At 40.0% G+C, this 21692-nt stretch overlaps 1 protein-coding gene across 1 annotated transcript in view; it reads left to right on the top strand.

Annotated features, from left to right (window-relative positions):
• Nucleotides 1-21692, top strand: part of LOC126175433 (JNK1/MAPK8-associated membrane protein) — a 103170-nt gene that overhangs the window by 44723 nt on the left and 36755 nt on the right. The window contains exon 4 of the mRNA XM_049922235.1: nucleotides 5653-5822. Within this exon, the coding sequence (XP_049778192.1) occupies nucleotides 5653-5822 (170 nt within the window). The remainder of the gene's footprint in view (nucleotides 1-5652; nucleotides 5823-21692) is intronic.

The following is a 21692-nucleotide window of genomic DNA, read 5'->3' as shown; positions in this document are numbered from 1 at the left end:
ATATCATTCTTGTGAAACACAACTAGCTCTTTATACTCATGAAGTAATAAGTGCTATCAATAGGGGATGTCAAATTGATTCCATATTTTTAGATTTCCAGAAGGCTTTTGACACTGTTCCTCACAAGCGTCTTCTAACCAAACTGCGTGCCTACGGAGTATCGCCTCAGTTGTGCGACTGTATTCATGATTTCCTGTCAGAAAGGTCACAGTCCATAGTAATAGACGGAAAGGTATCGAGTAAAACAGAAGTAATATCCGGCATTCCCTTAGGAAGTGTTATAGGGCCTCTATTGTTCCTGATCTATGTTAACGACATAGGAGACAATCTGAGTAGCCATCTTAGATTGCTTGCAGATGATGCTGTCATTTACCATCTTGTAAAGTCATCAGATGATCAAAATGACTTGCAAAATGATTTAGATAAGATATCTGTATGGTGCGAAAAGTGACAATTGACCCAGAATAAAGAAACGTGTGAAGTTATTCACATGAGTACTACATACATTCATACATTTCTTCAATCTCTTCATCATCTGCGGAGGTAGTTGGCATACAAACTTTTACTCCTGTGGTAGGCATGGGCTTCATGTCTATCTTGGCTACAATAATGCGTTCACTATGCTGTTCGCAGTAGCTTATCCACGTTCCTATTTTTTTATTCATTATTAAGCTTACTCCTGTATTACCCGTATTTGAGTGTGTATTTATAACCCTTGTAGTTACTCATGTGGGTGCCCCTGTTCCTCCTGCCACCGAACTTCACTAATTCCCACTGTATCTAACTTTAATCTATCCATTTCCCTTTTTAAATTTTCTAACCTACCTGCCCTATTAAGGGATCTGACATTTCACACTCCGATCTGTAGAACACCAATTTCCTTTCTCCTCATAATGGTGTCCTCCTGAGTAGTCTCTGCCTGGAGATTCGAATGGGGACTATTTTACCTCCAGAATATTTTACCCAAGAAGACACCATCATCATATAATCATACTGTAAACCTGCATGTTCTCGGGGAAAATTACGGATGTAGTTTCCCAGTGCTTTCAGGCGTTCGCAGTACCAGCACAGGAAGGCTGTTTTGGTTGATGTTACAAGGCCAGATCAGTCAATCATCCAGACTGTTGCCCCTGCAACCACTGAAAAGTCTGCTGCCCCTCTTCAGGAACCATATGTTTGTGTGGCCTCTCAGCAGATACCCCTCCATTGTGGTTGTGGTTGCACCTACGGCATGGCTATCTGTATCGCTGAAGCCTAAAAGCTTCCCCACCAACGTCAAGGTCTGTGGTTCATGGGGTCTACAATAACAATAACTCTGTATATAAAAACTATATGCAAATATTTGTTTGATTAATAAAATTGCAGTTGTAATCAAGGTACCATATAATGTTTAATTCAGTATTGTGTTGCAATAATGCAGATCCTCAGTACAGACAGTTGCTCTTGCTAACAATTTGCTCTTTTTCTTTGTGTAAGAACTACTCCACCAATGTAATGTGAAAAACAATATACACTGGTATACATTTAGAGCCAGAGAATTGAAATAAAAATTCTCAGAATCATGAGAAGTGATGAGAATCTTAATATTCTCAGTTTGCATAAAGGTTTGCATTAGTGGCCTTGCATCTTACAGTAAGAGATCATATTTTCGACTTTCAGATGTTAGTCAGGTAATTCCCTGGATCATCACAATGTGCAACTATGAAGGAAGAGAGCACCATCATTAATAGTGCCGCTGAGATGTTTCATGGATATTAGGATAACAGATAGAAACCAGGTATAAGTGATATAAGGTTGTGTGTGGCTGCTAATGTACCAACAGCTGGAGAGATGATCTGGAATGAGATGCAATAGCACAACACAGATGTGTGCACTTATGTGTGTCAGTGCAGCTTTTGCTGTCAGTTCATTTGTGGAACAGCACTGAGCTCATGGCATCGGGCAGCTGGGTTCTAAGAGTGAATACATACACGAGTTGAATTCAGCATTGAAAGTTGCAATATGTGACAGCTACCAGATAAGCTCAATGATTTCTACTATTTGATGCATCTCTGTTCTGTTCTTTAGTAAAAAACAAGGAAAAGGAAAAATACGGCAGTACAAATATTAATAGAGATGTAAAGTTGGTAAGAAAATTATGTGTGATAGTGGGTCAACTAGCTGTGCTGTGGATATGATGTTGATGTACAAATCAGATGTGGTCAACAGAATACAAGTGCTGAAACCAAAGATTTTGATTTCACAACAGAGATATCTTAAAAAGGGAGTCGATACACTATACTTCAATAGAAAATACTGCAATAGAAAATTTAAATATTGCTGGGATTCAGAATTTAGCCATTGCATGCATGAAATTGAAATTGAGGTGGACTGGCAGTTTGAATTATTTACCCTACATCCTCAGCGCAACATCACCCTGCGGCAGAAAGGGATAATTTGGTTATAATGGATAATGGTGAGTCAAGGTTCGACTCTAAGAAGTACATGGATCTAGATCATGTATTATACTGTAGGTTGTTGGTATCATCCTGAAACCCTGTTGCCGCTTATGTATTTTCCAAAACAAAGTGGGAACAGTGGATATACTGAAAACTACTGTAACACACTAGGCCTTGTCTTCTTGCTTAGAAAATTTGTAGAAATTGCAAGAATGCAATAAACTACTACATTATCCACCTCTTCTACGTAAATTTCTCCTTATAGCAGATAAAAACTCAAAGATTTCTTTTAGAAGAAAACCTTCAGTTGAAGGGAATCTTAGTCTGATCGACTCTCATATCTCTTGCCTGCCACTGTGTACAAGCATATTCGCTACTGTGTGTCTGTTGCAACAAAACTATACCATATGCTTCTGGAGACTATACTAATACATGTACTAAGGTAAAGGGCATTTGTTACATCATCAATTATATGCTGAAGCTAAGATTATTAGTCTCATCAATTACATGAACAGGACAGAAATTCTGGTCTGAACTGCCAGAGGTGGTCATCATATGTGTGAAGTGTGCTTTCTTGTGTGAATGAATGTGTATGTATTTTCTTTTCTGAAGAAAGCTTTGGCCAAAAGCTAAATCTGTAACAGTCATTTGTCTGCATCTCAACGTGGCATCTTTATGCTGAGTAGTAATCTATCCTTTAACTTTCATAGTTGATATTCAAACCCAGAGTTTCCGTTGTTTGGACAGAAAAGAAACATTTTCATCAAATGTACACCACAAAAACAGTTGTAACATTTCACTCAGTTCTCACAATAGTACTGGACACTATAATGGTATTTTGACTATTCTATAAGAGACAAAATGAATAAATTATGAATTTAATTGTGAACATTTTAATCATTAATTAAATATAATTGGAAATAGTAACCATTCTGGCAGCCAACAATAACTGTATTAATCCAGGTAACCTCTCAATGATAGCTGCTAGTCCTTGCAACATTGATGTCACAGAGGTGCTGTTCAAAGATTTTAAAGATGCATAACAAAAGACTGCTGACTAGTATGTAGCTTTGGAGTGTTTGACTGGCTTTAACGGCTCTTGGGTGTTGTTTCAGCTGAATTCTGTCAATTATTACCACGTCGTCTGTGGTAAGGTTGCAACCGGTCATGATACACTGCAATATTCGCTATGGCAGGCGTAACACTATATTGTACTGGTGAGGCAATCATAATATTGTGTAAGGACTTCCCAAACAGGAGTGAATATTTTAGTCTTCCTCAATTTTGAAGCCAGGTTGTTAAGCAGCACCCATTGTCCAGGCTTATACTCTTGAACAGTTGCATTTTGACTCCATTTAACTTGATTAGCAACAGCACTGGATTTGCTAGCCTGTATCTGTTTCCAGACAGTTCTTAAGCACGGGGACAGCTGTTTTATCATTGTAGCATCAATATCTGGAGGCAACATATCTAATTCTAATAGTGAACATATTTTACGTTCATATATAATTGTGTACAAAATACAGTCAATACATTCATGCTCTTTCACAATACATGAAGACACAGTGTAGGACAGCAGCCTATCACAGCCAGTATGGCTCTGATTCATATAACATGACATCATTTTGAGAATCATTTTATAGACAAGCTCCATGCAGTCCTTTCTGTTGTTATGCAGTGGGGTATCTCACCATTCCTTGATCTTTAATAATTTGTGAAACTGTGAAAAGAGATGTTAAGGAAACATTTCCTTGATCTGTTATAATGGCTCCAGGGCTTGCAAATGGCAAAATAATACATGTCAAAAAAGCTTTGGCAACTATTTCTGCAGTCATATCTGCAAAAAGGTCATAATCAAGAAACATGAAAAGTGTTCAGTAATTGATAAAACATATTTATTATTTTCAGCTGAAATAGGGAATGGTTTGAGGATAACCGAGTCAGAAGATTTAGTGTCTGAAGAGGAATTTTTGGTTTTACGTACTGTATGATGGAACTACATTTTTGGTTTAAATAATGATTTGTGTTCGAATACTGATGTTACCCATATTGGTGAGATTGACGCATAAACGAACATTCAGTAAAGTATTTTCTGTATAATTCAAACTACAGTATTACAAACATCATGTGAAGCTGTGGACTTGTAACTCTGAACAAAACTATATCAACAAAGATAACTATATTCATGAGGGATTTGGATATCTGACAACACAGGCTCAGTGAAATGTCAGAAAATAAACATAGGTAATCTCACAGTGATCTCCATATAGATACTGCCCTGCACGTGCGCCCAATGGCACACGAACAGTGGAGCTGAGGAGTTTGTACAAAACATGATGATGGTGATGATGTGGAAGAGTGGACTGGGAGGCAGAGTTGACTACTCAGTAGCATAACACCCTGCTGAGAACAATATGCTTGACTTCAATGACTGCTTCACAACCCATGTCATCTGGATACTTCCCTCCATACCAGCATCTCTGAACTACTCAGATGGGAGTTATCTTGCAACTTGTGCTGCACTCCCCAGTCCTCCTGGTCTCAGTCTCCACCAACCCACTGCACCCACACCCTCTACCCAACAGTCTCCCTCTCCCGTCTTGTCCCCACTAACAAACCATGCTTTAATGTCATTTTCATTGTGCACTGCATTAAAACAAACACACACACACACACACACACACACACACACACAGAGAGAGAGAGAGAGAGAGAGAGAGAGAGAGAGAGAGAGAGAGAAGAGGAGAGGAGAGGAGAGGAGAGGAGGGGGGGCGGGGGGGGGGGGGAGACAGAGAGATTTAACTTGTTAAATGATTTGTCTGAATGCTAGCAAGTTTTCATCCTTTTTTTTCCGACAACTCAACTCTTTTACATTTTGGGAAGTGTTGTCCTACTCCTAAATTATTTACATTCTGCCAGAACTTTCCTTGCCATAAGTACATTCTTTCCTTCCTTTAAGATGGTTTTCTTAATTTTGATGGCTTACAGTCTATATTTTTATTAATCATGCAACTACCATCACTTTTCCACATTGTCTTCTGGTTATGAAGAAGAAAACATTGCACAATATGAATATAATAATGTTATCAAGCTTGTACTGAGAAAACTCCTTGCAATTCCTCTCAGTCTGATACATGTAAATGCTGTGCTAAAATACTTAAAATTACCACTACATGGATGTTAGTGAAACTAAAACACCTGTTTTTCTTTTCAGGTATACAATGGTATTCATATTCTATGCAATGTCAGTGCTGTTGATGTTAGTTTTTCGGCCCTGGCTAGCTCGCAGATTCCTTCCCAAAGATGGAAAAATGTCTATATATGCAGCACTCTACTTTTTTCCGACACTGGCTCTCATACATGCCATATTTGGAGGTCTGATATGTAGGTATTCTTTAATGAGTATAGTAGTATTGTAATTAAATAAGAAATAATTTTAGTATTTTGGAACTGTGTTTGGATTCAGTCAAAAAGTATGCATTCATGATGGAAATATGTTTATTTTACTTTCTTGAAATAAGCTACATTCCTTTCATTATTCAAACGCTCTCTGCATGTTTCTTTGATGTTTCAATAGTGGGACATACTTATTATCTCACTATCGCAAGACTTCATAGGCTATAGAAACTGCCTTACCTTTCAGCTGATTTTTTACTTGCTGAAGCAATGTAAAGTCATATGAAAGAGGAACAGCACTCTGTAGAAGGGACAGAATAACTAACGAGTATATATGAATGTTTGATCAACATGCAGGAAAGCTGTCATTATGAAAAGAAAGGTGTGGTCTCTGTCGTGGATATATGTGCTTCTGCTTGATTTGCTCCCTGTCACATATCCCAGTTGTAGTTTTTAGTGAAGGCCTCCACATGTTTCTGTGTTCTCTGTATGGCGAGTAAACATTCACTCATAGTTTCTGTTTTAGACCGTGTTATTAATCAAGCTATTAAATATCATGTAGAACCTTTAGATTTGAAGAGTTGTCTGCTCATCATGCCAGAGGTGTGACACTGACAAAGATCAAAGGTTTTTCACTTTAATATGTGTGTGCAGAAGGGAATGAATTGTAAGTGCAAACAATCTCAATGAGACCTCTCTTGGTCTTAGCCCTGAACCATGCTTATTATTATTATTATCATTAGCATTATCATTATCATTATCATTTATCACCACCACCACTTCTGCCATCTTTATTTACTCACAATCGTTTTGCAGCCATGGGCACTGTAACATTATTATTTATTTTCACATCTACATTAATAAAATTGTACCAAGAATATAGTTAAATATAAAAAATGGCATGTTGTTATAGTTATAAGATGTTGAAGTAAATATTTATTATGACGTTATTTATCATCAGTTTATTCCAAAAATAAATATTTGCAAGTTACAGTGTAGTATGTTTTAGGAAGTGTTAAAAATGGTAAGATTTGTTATTAGTGTCTTTTCCTGATATATACTGTGCCACTGCAGGTGCAAGAGGAACACGGATCAGATACAAGATACCAGACAAGTTTATTGACAGTGAAGCAAATAAACTGAATCTCCTCCTTGTAGTAAGTTGCACGTGGACAGTAAATAGATAAGTTCAGTCAGCACTTGAGTTATCCAATAACGGGCTGTTAGTTGGACAGCCCCAAGGAAATGTCAAAGTTTATTTATGTGTTCACTTTAATTGAGAACTTAATAATACAAATCACTATGACAACCAATACCAAAGTCCAGACATGTCTCTGGTGCAAAGGCCACATCTTCACGATGCCAGGTGATGATGGTGGCCCCATACAATGAAGATTGCTTGCTGGAGTATGGCATCAAAGATCCTGATGATTCCCGTACTGATCAACTGCTATTGTAATTGGTTCCTGGCCCAGAGAATTTAAAGGGCTGAACTGACCTGACACAGCCTGGGTGCTGGCCTAAATACCGTGCAGGCACCAGGATACAGCCAGGTCTATTTGCAGTCACGTCACACTATGGAGGCAAGTATATCCTTGAGGCCAGTGGCCTCTGGTGACAATCACGCACCTGCACGCTTTTCTGGCAGATGTCAGGAAATTTCGGAATTTCGTCTGGTGGAGTGACCCCTGCAACTGTGGTATGTAGGTCATCCACCTAATACTGGTGTATGGTTGGTTGCTATGTAGTAGGTGAATAGCCCACACATAGCATCCCTCTCCCTCCCGTCCGATGGTTAAGAAGGTGTTGCAAAACTCGAAATCCCTGAAAGTGGTGGGGTCCCTGCTGGCGGTCCATGGAACTGGTGAACCTGGAAGGCTGCTGTCAGCTTCTCTGGTTGTGGGCACCTGGGTCATCAGAGTAGAGGTGGGTAGAGTTTATTGTTGATGGTCTTGAGTGTTGAGATGTCTGACCCTGGGACAAAAAACTGTGAGAGATTTTCATCAGAGGTTTTGTCGTACTGTGTGGGTGCACTTGTTTGATGTGCTTGCGGCACCTAAGCCATGTTGGCATTGTACTTTGACCATTGCCAGACCTAAGAGATGCATCACAGTCACCAGCACTAGTGTTGTTGGCCCTTGGACAAAATGAGGGTCCACATGTTATCCCAGAGGGAGTGTTGGTGGCGGTTCAATCATGGGAAGGGGTGCAAAAGACTAGTGGGTAGATTATTGAGAGTTGTGATCATAGCGGCCTACCGAGCAGTATTTTTGCAGGACTAGGCTCATCTTAGGATGTGGATCAGTAGCAGGTTATGAAAAATGTGGTGCTGGTGCCACTTGGCCATTTGTGTCTTGAATTTATGCACCAACCTCTCCACCAGACTGTGGCTGGAAATATGTCGTGTAAACACAGGCAATGCCATTATCTGAACAGAAAGTGCCAAATTCAGCACATGTGAATTGTGAGTCATTATTGGGCACAGTGGTTTTTGGGATCCCCTGGATGGAAAAGATGTGGACCAGTGCTTGGATTGTTTTCTTCCAGAGATGTAGAAGATTTGCAGGACACACATTGGAAACCATTGTCTGCATTAATGGCAAGCAACTAGGATTATTTGAAGAAAGAGCCAGTGAAGTTCAAGTGGGGGAGATACCGTTGTGATGATGTAGCCAGCCGGGGAAAATATCATCACACAGGAGTGGCCTGTTTTGTCTGACAGGTAGTATATGGAGCAGTTATTTTCATGATATTGTTGTCAATACTGCTCCAGTTTACATGTTGGCAAGCTGGTCTGTTGCTTAGGACTGTTTCCCAATTACCTTTGTAAAGGAACTGCAGGATGCTTTGTCTGAGGGTTCATGGAATTACCACTCAGGTATGACAGTTGTCCACCTGAAATAGTAGGATGCTTTTGAGAGCTGATAGTTTGCTTCGACAATACTAGTAGGCTTGGAATTCTGGGTGGTCAGATTGTTTACGATCTGTTGGTCATCCATGGTTCACTAATTGGATGACTTCGATGATGACTGGGTCTTCTAAAGGTCAATGGGCAACAAAAAGGGAAGTTGGCCACCACTACTTTGGCTTTGGAATCTGTGTGCAAACAGATCTCTAACTACAACTCAATCTCCAGGTCTTGGTCCTGGAGTAGTCTTGAGAGAATGTCAGCATTAGCATGTTGCACCATGGACCTGTAGTGTATATCGTAAGTGTACCTAACAGGAACAGTGCCCATCAGTGGAAATGATGTTCTGTTCTGGTGGAAATATTGGAGAAGACCTTGAAAAGTGGCAAAAGAGGTTTATAGTCTGTCAGTAAAGTAAAATGTGTGCCAGACAGGTAGTTGTGGAACTTCTTCAGGGTGAAGATAATAGACAGGGCTTGCTTCCCTGTTCAACTGCAATTATATTGTGCTTGTGTTAGCATCTTGGAGGCAAATGTAACAGGTCATTCTACCTCTTCGACTGCATGGGAAGGGCTGCTGTAGTGTGATGCGTCTGCTGCTACATGGGCGGATTATATACTGTGATACATGTTGGAAAAAGAAGAGCTTGTTTGAGATCCTAGAAAGCCTTGTCACATGTGGCAGTCCGGCACCACTTCATCTGCTTCTACAGTAGCTGGCAAACTGGTTCAGTGATAGCTGTCACATGAGGAATGAATTTTCTGTAGTAGTTGAATTGTCCCAGCGTGGATTTTAGTTGTTTACTGTTGCTGGGGACCACAAGTTTCTGCTGGCATGTATGTAATGGGGTGTGGGCTGGACACCTGATCCAGTGAAAATGCATACCCACTTGAAATAAGAAGCCTAAATGGGCGGCTAATTCCTGAGTATTTTTACCAGGAACAATAATGTAGTCTTAAGTAGTTGGCCGGTCCAGCAGCTCTCAGGTAACATACTCTAAGTAACCTTGAAAGATGGCCAGTGCGCTATCAATGCCAAAAAGGTGCCAGTTGTACCAGAAAATTCCAAATGGAGTATTGATGACAAAGATGTTTCTGTGTGACACATCAAGTGGGAGTTGCAGACATGCATTGCGCAAATCAATTTTTGTGATGTCTTCCACTTTAGGTATTGGGTAGGCATCCACAAGGGACTGGGCATTAATCATAGTTTTCAACTCTCAAATCCATAGCAAACCATTAGGTTTCTCGTCAGTGACTATGGGGGCGACCCACTTGCTGTTATATACTGGGGCAAGAGCCCTCATCTTGTAGACATTAGAGCTTATTCTGAAGCTTATCCCCCAGTGCAAAAGGAACATTGTGTGTTTTAAAGAAATGGGGTGTAGCTGTGGGGAGGAGTGTGATGTGTGCTTAAAATCACGTGACACCGATCAAGAAACATGAAAAAACTGGTTCATATTTGGAAAAAAGATTCCTCAAGTATGAGCTGGCCACAAAAGGTTGGCTACTTTTTAACGGAAGCATGGACTTCCAACCCCATGCTGTTGAAATAGATCTAACCCCAAAATTTACGTCGCCCCTGTGCGTCAACCATAAGAAAATGAGCTATTTTTAATGAGGCCGCCTGGTACTGAACTCATGTGCAAAACTCGACTTTTGGCCTGGTGGTGCTGTTGCTGTAGCTCTTAAGTTGTTTGGAGGTTGCCTGGAGCAAAGGTAAGCCCAGTCAGCGATATGTTTCCCAACCAACAATGGTTGTTGACAAGCCCGTATCGAGTTGCAAAACCAGTTGCAGTGGGATGACAGCTACTGTTAGCGTGAGAGTGCTATCTGAGATCAGAACATCATCTTGTACGTGTAGTACATCAGGAGAGAGAAAAGTGGATGCCTCATCTGATCCTGAATCCAGATGGTCTAGGGGAGCACAATCAATGATCATTTTGGGAAGTGAGTGGCAGACTTCTGCCCTGTGACCCATCTTTCCACAGGGCAAGCATTTAGCAAGGTGATAGAAGCACTGCTGATACTGATGCATCATGAAACAGTTGCTGTAGTAGGGTAGCTGTAGGGGACATCGCCTCCCCGCATTGCCTTTGCCTGTGGGAAGTGACTTGGGCCAGTGTGGAGGCCGAGCTTGAGATTGCATCTGTTGAGTTGGTTGCATGGCAAACATCTGACACCAGTCCTGCAATTCTCCCAAGATTCTAATTGATTGTTCAAAAGCCCTAGCGATAGAGAGAGACACATACAATGAGGGATCCTTAACTTGAGGTGATCTTCATCAGGTGAGTGGATGAGGAGTATGTCCTGAATTAAAGACACAGTGTATGATTGTTTGCACTGGGAGTTAGCACACTGAAAACGACAGTCTCTGGACAGACCCTGTAGCCTTGCTACACTCTCTCTGTATGATTGTCCACTTGTCAGCTGAAAACTTGTGACAGGCTACTGTGACATGCACTAGAGAGTCAAAATAGTGTAAAGCAAGACATAAAGCTTTGTCACTGGAGGGCATGTGGCTCAACCTCCATGTTGAGCTGCTGCAGTAAATGTTACACTTCACTGCCAGTATAGTGTAGTGTTTCGAGAATTTCTGCGTAAACTCTAGAACCACTCGGCCTTCTACAGTCTCGAACACACAATATGTGAGAGTGGGATGCTATAATCCTACCTACTGCGCATCGCATGTTTGTGTGTGCAGGTGTGACTGATGACGATAGATGTTAAGTCCCATAGTGCTCAGAGCCATTTGAACCATTTGTGTGCAGATGAGAAATCAGTTGCAAGCAGAAGTCAGACGTGCCAGACAAATGGCACCGACAAGTACTTGTCTGGCGATCCATGGAAGTTCTAGTGAAAATCTATGGAAGAACTGTTGAACTTCTAGGTTATTCTGTGCTAATTGTAGCAGTGACCATTGCTATAAATAACAAGAACAATTGAGATTCTGAAGTCTAAAAAAAAAAAACTCTTAATTTGGACTTGCTGGAGGCAAGACGTGTGTATGATTCCTGTATAATAGAGCCATGGTTAGCAAGCCAACTCTGTTGTAAATGTAACTTAATTGTTTCTAATGTGAAACGACATGGGTGACTTACAAGAAGTCAATTGTTTATGTGAGAAGTGTGAATTTTGTTCTTTGTGGAAGTTCAAATATACCGCTAGATGTTGAAAAGTATTCTTCGAGTACCCTCATTATTTCACAGAGAGAGAGAGAGTGTCTTAAAGGTTCCTGTGACTAACATCATTCTTCAGAGAAGAAATTTGTAGAGATTCCAGAAGACAACCATCCAGAGAAGAAGATCGGCTGTGCATTCCCAGCTAAGTCAACTTGCGTAAGAGAAGTGGGGAATTTGCATGTACACTTCATGCACCCTTAGTCACAAAAAATGCTAGAACGTGGCGACTGTGACAGGACTGAAGAAAACAGGAATTTCGAGACGAGAAAGAGAGGAAAAGCTACCAACTGTTGCTGTAGCAACTGAGCGTAACAAGACAAGAGAACCATTTCACGGAATTGGATTCTGCCCAAATATCTGATTGAGAGAATTTGTAAATGCAAATTAGGGAGAAGACGTGGGAAAGTCACTACGTGAAAAACTGGAGAGAAGATCTCGACGTATTAGGCTAAGAAGAGATACGCCTGGAACGATATGACTAAGAAGATCCGGTGTGGGGAATATAGAGCTCTCACATGCATCCTGGGTATGCAGATTTGGAAACCAACATCCAATGCCGCCAGCACCAGTTGCTGTTCACTGGTGCCGATTCCACATCCGCTCAACGACGCAGCCCAAATTCTATGTCGAATGAGCGTATTGTTTTAATATGACGTGTTATAAACTGTTGAATGAACTTTATTAGTGTAGTTATTATACTTAAAGTTAATTTTTAAATGCTTACTAGACCTAAAGCTCATAAGAATATGGATAATGAACAGCAAGTTGGGGAAACTTCAGAACCAGTCATGGTTATGAAAATTAGTAAAGAAGGGTCAGACTGGTTTGAGTTAGTAAATCTAATCAAAGCTCAGACTCTTAAGTTAGATTCAGTAACAGCTCAATTAAATGAAGCTTTAAATGCTCGGAGTCTGCAGTTAAATTCTAAACTAGATGCCCAGAGTGCAACTTTTAAATGCTCAAAGGGATGTCCTAAATAGTCAGGCGGCAAATCTAGGTTTGTTAAATGCCGAGGTGGACTTACAGAGCAGAGAATGTAGTAATCTGTGTGAAGGCATGGAGGCTTTAAAGACTGAATTTAACACCTTAAATAGTAAAGTAGAGGATTTGAAATTAGACTTAAAGAAGAAATTAACCAATTCCTCGGACATTCATGTAAATCAACTGTTCACAGACTTTAATCAGAAACAGAATGATCAATTTCAGGGTTTGACAAAGAAATTAGAATTTGATATTGAGGAAAAATATAATATAGTCGAATCTGAAATTAATGAAAAGTTAGGATACTTTGAAAATATATGCAATGTTAAGTTTGATGCTGTAAAGCAGGGGTTGCATACTTTAAAAGAGAGTGTTGAAAAGCAAGATAAGTTAATGCCAGTAATTCAGTCGTAAATTACAGGTGTAATTAGAGAAAGTAACATCCGGAAACTTATCTCCTATTTTATCTTCTGAACACAGTGATCCCTAAAAAGTTATAGATGACCTGTGGAAAGAGTTCAAACTTATCCAGAATAAAATAGGCAAAGGGGTAACTTCACATAATGTAGTATTAACTAGTGAGGTAATGACTGATCTACAATGGGGGGCTAATTCAGGATTATCCAGGCAATTTCCTACATTTAAGCCAGACGGGGATGTACATCCAACCCATTTTTTGAAAAGATTCAGTCAAGCTTTGCCAAAGAATTGGGAAAATTCTAAAAAGATCGAATTTGCTGTGGGGTACCTACTAGAAGAGGCCTCAGAATGAGAAAGCACAAATATGGAGAATTTTTCCTCTTGGGAAGACTTCCAAAAGAAATTTAAAAAGAACTACTGGTCTGCCATTGTGCAGGAAAAGTCAATATCTGATCCATGGGACCCGGGCAGAGTCATATATCCCCCAGGGACATTAACATTCTGCGTTAACGGGCAGAGTGACGACTGTTGGATCCCGAGTTGTTTTCGGTGTTTCTTCCAAAATAGTATTCCTGCACCGAATTCCGTGCAAATCTTAAACTATTCTGTCATCTATTTCGAAAATCTTAAACTATCCTGTCATCTATTTTGAAAATCTTAAACTATCCTGTAATCGTTACTTGGAAAACTGGATATGACAATAAAACAAATACCAATTTATACGAAATATACCGAATAAGAATATTAGGTTCCTGAAAAATATAATGTGACGAACTGAATGACTATTATACTGTAGTCTGTAGTTTTCTATTTTGTACAGGATCATTATACCTTTTATGAGACGGGATGTAAATGGGAGGGTTTGTATATATTTTTAAAGGGGTGGGTATTGTAAAGCATGATTTACACCAACAGATAACTCATGACTAACACAAAACACACACCACATCCTTCAGACAACCCTCGGAAACAAGTGTGACTGATTCTTCACCATTTGCCGTTTCCATAGGGTTGCTAAGATTTCCTTCAGGGACCTAAAGAGTGAAGGTGGGAATGTCCATTCTGTGGGAGACAATTTAACACCAAACCACCTCCAGTGTCTCACTCAGGCACCTGAGAGGTATGGATCCTGGGGAAGGGGGGTGGGAAGGGTTTCCTGTCTTTGGGGCTGTCTTCTTTCTCTTCTTCTGTCGTAGCAACCAAATCTCCCCCCCCCCCCCCCCCCCCCTTACTTCTCATTTGAGGGCCTATCTATTTTTTCCCTCTTTCCATATACACTAACTTCTGTCACTTAAGTCCTTCCTGGTTTCCATGGTTTCTAGTAACCTACATCTTATATTTAGATAAGAAGACCGAAGAATCAGACTACACAAACACACATCCGCATACACACAAGAATACCCTTATACACAAACATTAAAATTACAGACCAGAAACCTGTCATGATGTGAGAACTGCCAGGTATTGTAGGGGAAATAATATGTGTACATAGGGAAACACACACATATAGGCATATAAACACTATGACAGTTCTACTTCGCCTATATATATGAGGCATGAGCATGAGTAAAGAATGAGAACGCAAACAAGAATGAAATTGATTCTGATAGTCATTTAACCCTTTAACTGCTCTGAACGTGTTAATGCGCGCTCCTTTGTACCTGTCCCTGTGTGCTCTGAAAGTGTTTATGTGCACATTAACACATCCAGAGCAGTTAAAGGGTTAAGAAGAGTCAATACAATAAATACCCTGAAAATTGATGAATAGTAGGGTAATAGGACTTGAATTATAGGTATAGTATCTACTAAGAGTATAGAAGTTGAGAAGTAGAGGAGGACTCTAAGGATTAAATGATATGTTAAGAAGTGAATGTGAAGTGTAGAGTAGATTTGTAGCTTTACCAGAAAATAATTATAGTATACATAGAAACGTATACTAGGGTAATGAACTGTGAGGCGTACTCAGAAAGGGTAAGGGCAGGGGGGGGGGGGGGGCGTACCCAGTATTTATTAAATATAAAGGACAGGTGTACTTATGTGGAGATATGATGACCTGTGGCCTAAAAAATAGGAATGTTTTATAAAGGGGCGTACCTACCAGAAAGGAAACAGGAAGTGCTCTCATAAGGCAACCCACAAGCAAGGTATAGGTACTGATCCTAGGGGAAAGGGATTATTCTGGAAAGTTTGAATTCTATGCACAACGAGCATTAATATGTTTCATGTAAGTTTACGAGTGTGTGGAGAACACTTTCATGTTGCCTAGAGTTCCTCCAAACTATGAAGAATAGTAAAAATAGTACATACTAAGGAAATGTAGTACAATAGATGAGAACAGAAAGTAGATTACTCATGTGTCATGAACACATGGAGTTTACAATTGGAGAAAGGGAGTCCTCGTAATACCTAAATATTAGAGAAGTTGAGTAAAACCTCACACAAGTGCTCATGTCTAAACAAAGTAGAATTAGAAAACAGTAGAAACACTGTAAGCAGAACCCTGTTTAAGAGAGTACAAAGAATTATAGTTAAAAAAAATATGTATATGAACATATAGAAGAAAAGTGTATGGTTATGATATGATACATAATGTTGTTATGGGTGATGTTACTTACATAATGATTATGTACAAAATGTCGCGTGTTTGATCTGAGGGGGGGAATATGTAGTGTTTAGAGAATTTCTGCATGAATTCTAAAACTACTCAGCCTTCTACCATCTCCAACACACGATATTTTAGGTGTGAGAGTGGGATAGAATCCTACCTACTGCACGTTTGTGTGTGCAGGTGTGAAATCAGTCGCAAGCAGAGGGTAGACGCAGCGGACAAACGGCACCGACAAGTACTTGTCGGGTGATCCATGGAAGTTCTAGTGAAAGTATATGGAAGAACCGTTGAACTTCTACTTATTCTGTGTTAATCATATCAGTGACAATTGTTATAAATAACAAGAACAGTTTAGATTCTGATGTCTAAAAAAAAACTCGTGATTTGCACTTTCTAGAGGCAAGACATGTGTATGATTCCTGTATTATAGAGTTGTGGTTAGCAAGCCAACTCTGTTGTAAATGTAACTTAATTGTTTCTAATGTGAGACAACATGGGTGACTTACAAGAAGTCAATTGTTTATGTGAGAAGTGTGAATTTTATTCTTTGTGGAAGTTCAAATTTACCGATAGTTGTTGAAAAGTATTCTTCAAGTACCTCATTGTTTCACAAAGAGAGTCTTAAAGGTTCCTGTGACTAGCATCATTCTTCAGAGAAGAAATTTGTAGAGATTCCAGAAGCCGGCTATCCAGAGAAAAAGATCGGCTACACATTCCTACATAAGCCAACTCGTGTAAGAGAAGTGGGGCATTTGCTCTTACACTTCACACACTCTTAGTCATCAAAAATGTTAGAATAGGACAATAAGAATGCATGCTGCTGAACGTCACCTGTGGCACCAGGTGCCAGGAAATCTTATTTGAGCTGCACCATGCAGTTTGCTTGACTTTTTTGTTGAATGGATGGAAGTCCCTAAGAAAATGTCAAGATTAATTTGTGGATTCACCTTGAACAAAAAGACAGTAACACAAAGCACTATGATGACAAATACCAAAGTCCACATTTGTCCCTGGTGCATCTGGATGATGCTAATTAACAGTGCTGGCAGCTCCACATGGCATAGTTGCATTGCTGGAGTATGGCATCAAAGATCCTAATGATTCCTTAGTGAGAACTCTGACTGATGAACCATTGTTGTGGGCTGCTTCTGGCTCATAGAACTTGAAGGAGTGAACTGGTATGGCACAGGATGGGCGCTGGCCTAAATACTGTACAGGTAAAAGGATACAGCCACAAATGTTTGTGGCAATGTGATCCTGTGGAATCAAATATGTCTGTGGAGCCGGCAGCCTCTGTTATGAGCACGCTGCTACCTGATGGCCTAGCAGTCATGCAAAACTGCCAGGCTGTTGTCTGTTGGAGTGGTCCCTGGAGCTCTCTGGTGGGGTCACCCACTTAATGTTAGTGTGCGATTGGTTGCTGTGTGATAGAGCTTATGGACCTAACACAGCAGTTCCTTTTCTTCTGTAGCAGTTGTTAGGATTTCATGTATTGCAGGTACTTTTCTATTGCAGAGGGTTATGATCCTGTACAGATTTCTTATGTGTGTGTGTGGGGGGGGGGGGGGGGGGGTCCATGTTGTGTTTTATTTACATGAATAACCAAATGAAACTATATATAGAACTTGCTTGTTAAGAAGGAATTGGGGTGAGCAGAGGATGTGAATATATACTCATGTAAGCAGTCCATTTTCTTAACTTTTTTTAGTGGCATGTAATATCTGTAAGTCATCTTTAATGTTAGAAGCAGATTGTCTGTGTTGATTTGTTTAATTGGCCATGGAAATTTATTTTCCAAATGATTAATGTAAATATTGGCTAAATGGCCTGCAGGACTGCTTCTCATTGCTATGTCAGCTCACTGCATATAGATTTTGTTGTTGAATAGTTACATATGCTAAAATAAATTCTAACATCTCTGTGAGTTTGTATAAATCTGCTTTGCAAAGCTGTTTTTCTTATTATTAAATTGCACCTAATTGTTTCAATAGTGTTATGGACAAGTTTATTAGTGTGCAGGTTCACCATGTCCAGGGATGCAAATCTGGCACTGTCTAGTATGTGCACATCAGTGGTGTCATTAGTAAGTTCTTGGGAATTTCTGATGGAAAAGTTGTCTCCAGATGTGTAAAAGTTGCTAAGAATATCTTTGAGCTTCTTCGAGATGTAATATGCAGGACTGTTACTTGATTTAACAATAGGATATATTGGCCAATGATGCTTATGAATTTTTGGCTAAGGTGAGTTAGTTTAAGTGGTAAGGGGTGCATGACTAAGCTGTGTTGGATATCAAACAATCAAAACTCCAGGTGGGAATAGTAACAATGTAGGAAAAGATTGATTGCTACTTACTGTAAAGAAGACATGTCAAGTTGCAGATAGGCACAAACAAAAGACATTTACATAAAGCTTTCGGCCACAGCGTTCATCAGTAAAAGAGACACACACACCATTCATACACTCAAGCAGGCACACCTCATGCCCACATGACCGCCAGCGCCAGCATCTTGGGCTGGAATGAAACTATCATGTGGGATGCAAGCAGCAATCTTGAGGGGGCTGCGAAGGGAAAGGGATGATAGTGTACGGTTGGGGAAAGAGACGAATGCTGTCTGGTGGGCTGTACAGGAACTAGAATGCCAACAGACACAGTGTCAGTAGGTTGTGGGGCAGGAAGGTGGGGAAAAAAGGAACAAAAAAGGAGAAGAGTGGGGATAGATGGGTGATGTGTTGGCAGAACACGGCAAATAAACAGGATGGGAGATGAAAAAAGGGGAGGAGATGGTAGACAGAGGGGGTGGAAACTGTTGAGTGGAAGGACGGGGACCGTATGTTACAATGAGGAACATCCTAGCTGAGATACTTCCCACTGCACCCAACCTCCACAACATCCTAGTCCATCCATATTCCACTCCCAATCCCAACTCCATGCCCCAAGTATCATAGCCCTGTGGAAGACCCAGGTGCACCAACCCAGCACTTCGTATTCCAGTCCTGTCACAGGTTTATCCTACCCTGTCTCGGGGCCAAGCCACTTGTGAAAGCAGCCATGTCATTTACCAGCTCTGCCGTAATCATTGCACAGGTTTTTATATTGATATGACTACTATCAAGCTGTCCACCAGGATGATCAGCCACTGTCAAACTGTCCAAGGTGAAGGTAGACCATCCTGTGGTGCAACATGCAGCTGAACATAACACACTTGATTTCATTAACTGCTTCACTACCTGAGCCATCTGGATCCTTCCCTCCACCACCAGCTTTTGTGAACTGTGCAGATGGGAGTTATCCTTACAACGCATTCTCCACTTTTGTAATTATCCCAGCCTCAACCTACGGTAACATACTGTCTCCACATCCTCCACCCAGTGGTTTCCACCCCATATGTCCTATCATCTTCTCCCCATTGTCACCTCCTACTCTGTTTATTTGCTGCCCTTTACCAACTCATCCACCCATCTTTCCCCACTCCTCTCCTCTTTTGCTCCTTTTTTCCCCCTCACCTCCCTGCCCCACAACCTCCTGGCACTGTGCCTGTTGGCATTCTAATCCCAGCACATTCCACCAGACAGTGTTCGTCTCTGTCCACACCCATACACTAGTATCCCTTTCCCTTCCCCCTCCAGACTGCTGCTTGAATCCCATGTAATAGTCGCATTCTGGCCTGAGAGGTTGGAGTTTCAGGTCAAGTGTGCATGAGGTGCGCTAGGTCATGTGTATGAATGGTGTCTGTCTGTCTCTCTGTGTGTGCTGTGGCCGAAAACTTTCTGTAATTGTTTTTTAGTTGTGCCTGTCTGCAACCAAAAGTGCATTCTTTACTGCAAGTAGTAACAGTACTTTGTTGGATATCAGCATGTGATAAAAGGAAGCTGAAATTCTTAATCAATTTCCTAAACTTAGCTTGATATTTAGATGTGGGGCCAGTCTTATTTTATATTATTTTGAAGAAAGAATTGTAAAGTTTTGCTGATGTTATCTTCATGCATAAGTACTGCAGTCTTACATTTATTAATACCAGTCAGTATTTTTGAATAAGTTTCCTTGGAGTTATTTTTTGATTGTAGTGAACAAATACTATGAATTCAAAGGCTAAGCAAATTATTGCAAGTACTCTATAATCGAGACACAGCTCTGAAAAATCTGGTTCAAAAATACTCACCGGTATTAATAAAAAAAAAACTTATGAACAACAAAGCCCTTGTTGTTAAGCAGATAAAGGTAATACTGCAGTAGTTGATTATGAAGACGATTACATCAGCAAAACCTGACAAATCTTTCTTCGAAACAGCATAAAAGAAGACTGACCTCACTCCTAATTATCAAGCTCAGCTTATGAAATTGAGTAAGAATTCCAACTACATTTTATTAGCTGCTGGTGTCCAAAGTAGCTTAGTCATTAACCCCTTACCACTTAAACTAATATCTTAGCCAAAAATTCATAAACCTCATTATCCAACACATCCCATTGTTAATTCAGGGAGCAGTCCTGCATTTTGTATATCTAAGAAGTTTAAAAATATTTTAACAACTTTTTACCCATTTAAAGACAACTTTTCCATCAGAAATCCCCAAGAACTTTTTAATTACACCACTAATGTGTGTATAATAGACAGTGCCAGATTTGCATCCCTGGACATGTAAACCTGTACACAAATATGACTGTCCATGACACTACTAAAATAATTAAGTGCAGTTTAATAAAAAATTGAAACAACCTTGCAAGTCAGAGACATATGTACTCATAGAGATATTAGAATTCATTCTGGCACATAACTATTTCCCATTCAACAATAAAATCTATAGGCAACCAGATGGTCAAGCAAAGGGAAGCAGTCTCAGGCCTTTTAGAAAATATATTCATGGGCAATACCCACTTGAAAGATAAGCTGATTTGTTACAAAAGGTATGTTGATGATGCAGTAATTTTGTTCAGTGGTACAGTACATGAAATAGAATCATTTGCAAATGTCATGAGTAACATAAACCCCAATATCAAATTCACTGTCAATCTTAAGTTGAATCAAAAGCAAGTCTTTGAAATTTTTTGAAAATCCACCATATAAGTGTAAATAATTATTCATACCACCCTACACAGCACTGAATGGATGTTTCAGATCAATGTTAAACTTTTATATGAGGTATGTCCACAAAGTAAGTTCCATTTGGTTATATAAAACAAACGTGTACAGATACAGAAAAAATATTTATTGTACAAAAATCTACAACTGTTAAACCACTTTTCTATGTAGCTTCCAAAATTTTGTAGGCACTTGGCCATAGCGTGGCACAAGATTTTGTATGCCTTCTTCATAGAAGGCAGATTTTAGGCGTAAGAAGAGATGAAAGTCACTAGGTTATGGTTGTGCTTAATTTTCTCTTCAATTGTGTGAACCAGTTCATCTGTAACCACAGACAGGCATCCACTTCATTCTTCATCATGCACTTGATCACGTCCTTCATTGAACAGTCTGACCCATCTTCTAACCATTGAATCTCTCATAGGATTTTGTCCGTAAACCTCGCAGATTTGTCGATTAATTTCCTTTGATTTAACTTTCTTGCATTTAGAAAACGAATCACTGATCTGATTTCACACGTGGCGCCATTTCCAATTATGGCTGACATTATAAAGAAGCACTACAAAGGTCACGTCGGCAGCAGCAATCTGAAAATGGCATACATGTCTTCTTCTTGAGTCACAGTAAGTGCCGCATATGCTCGGAACTGACATCGTAACACCGCTGCGGGTAGTAATAAAA

This window comes from Schistocerca cancellata, chromosome 1 (assembly GCF_023864275.1).
Source record: "Schistocerca cancellata isolate TAMUIC-IGC-003103 chromosome 1, iqSchCanc2.1, whole genome shotgun sequence".
Lineage (NCBI taxonomy): Eukaryota > Metazoa > Arthropoda > Insecta > Orthoptera > Acrididae > Schistocerca > Schistocerca cancellata.
This window is presented reverse-complemented; position numbering and strand designations above follow the sequence as displayed.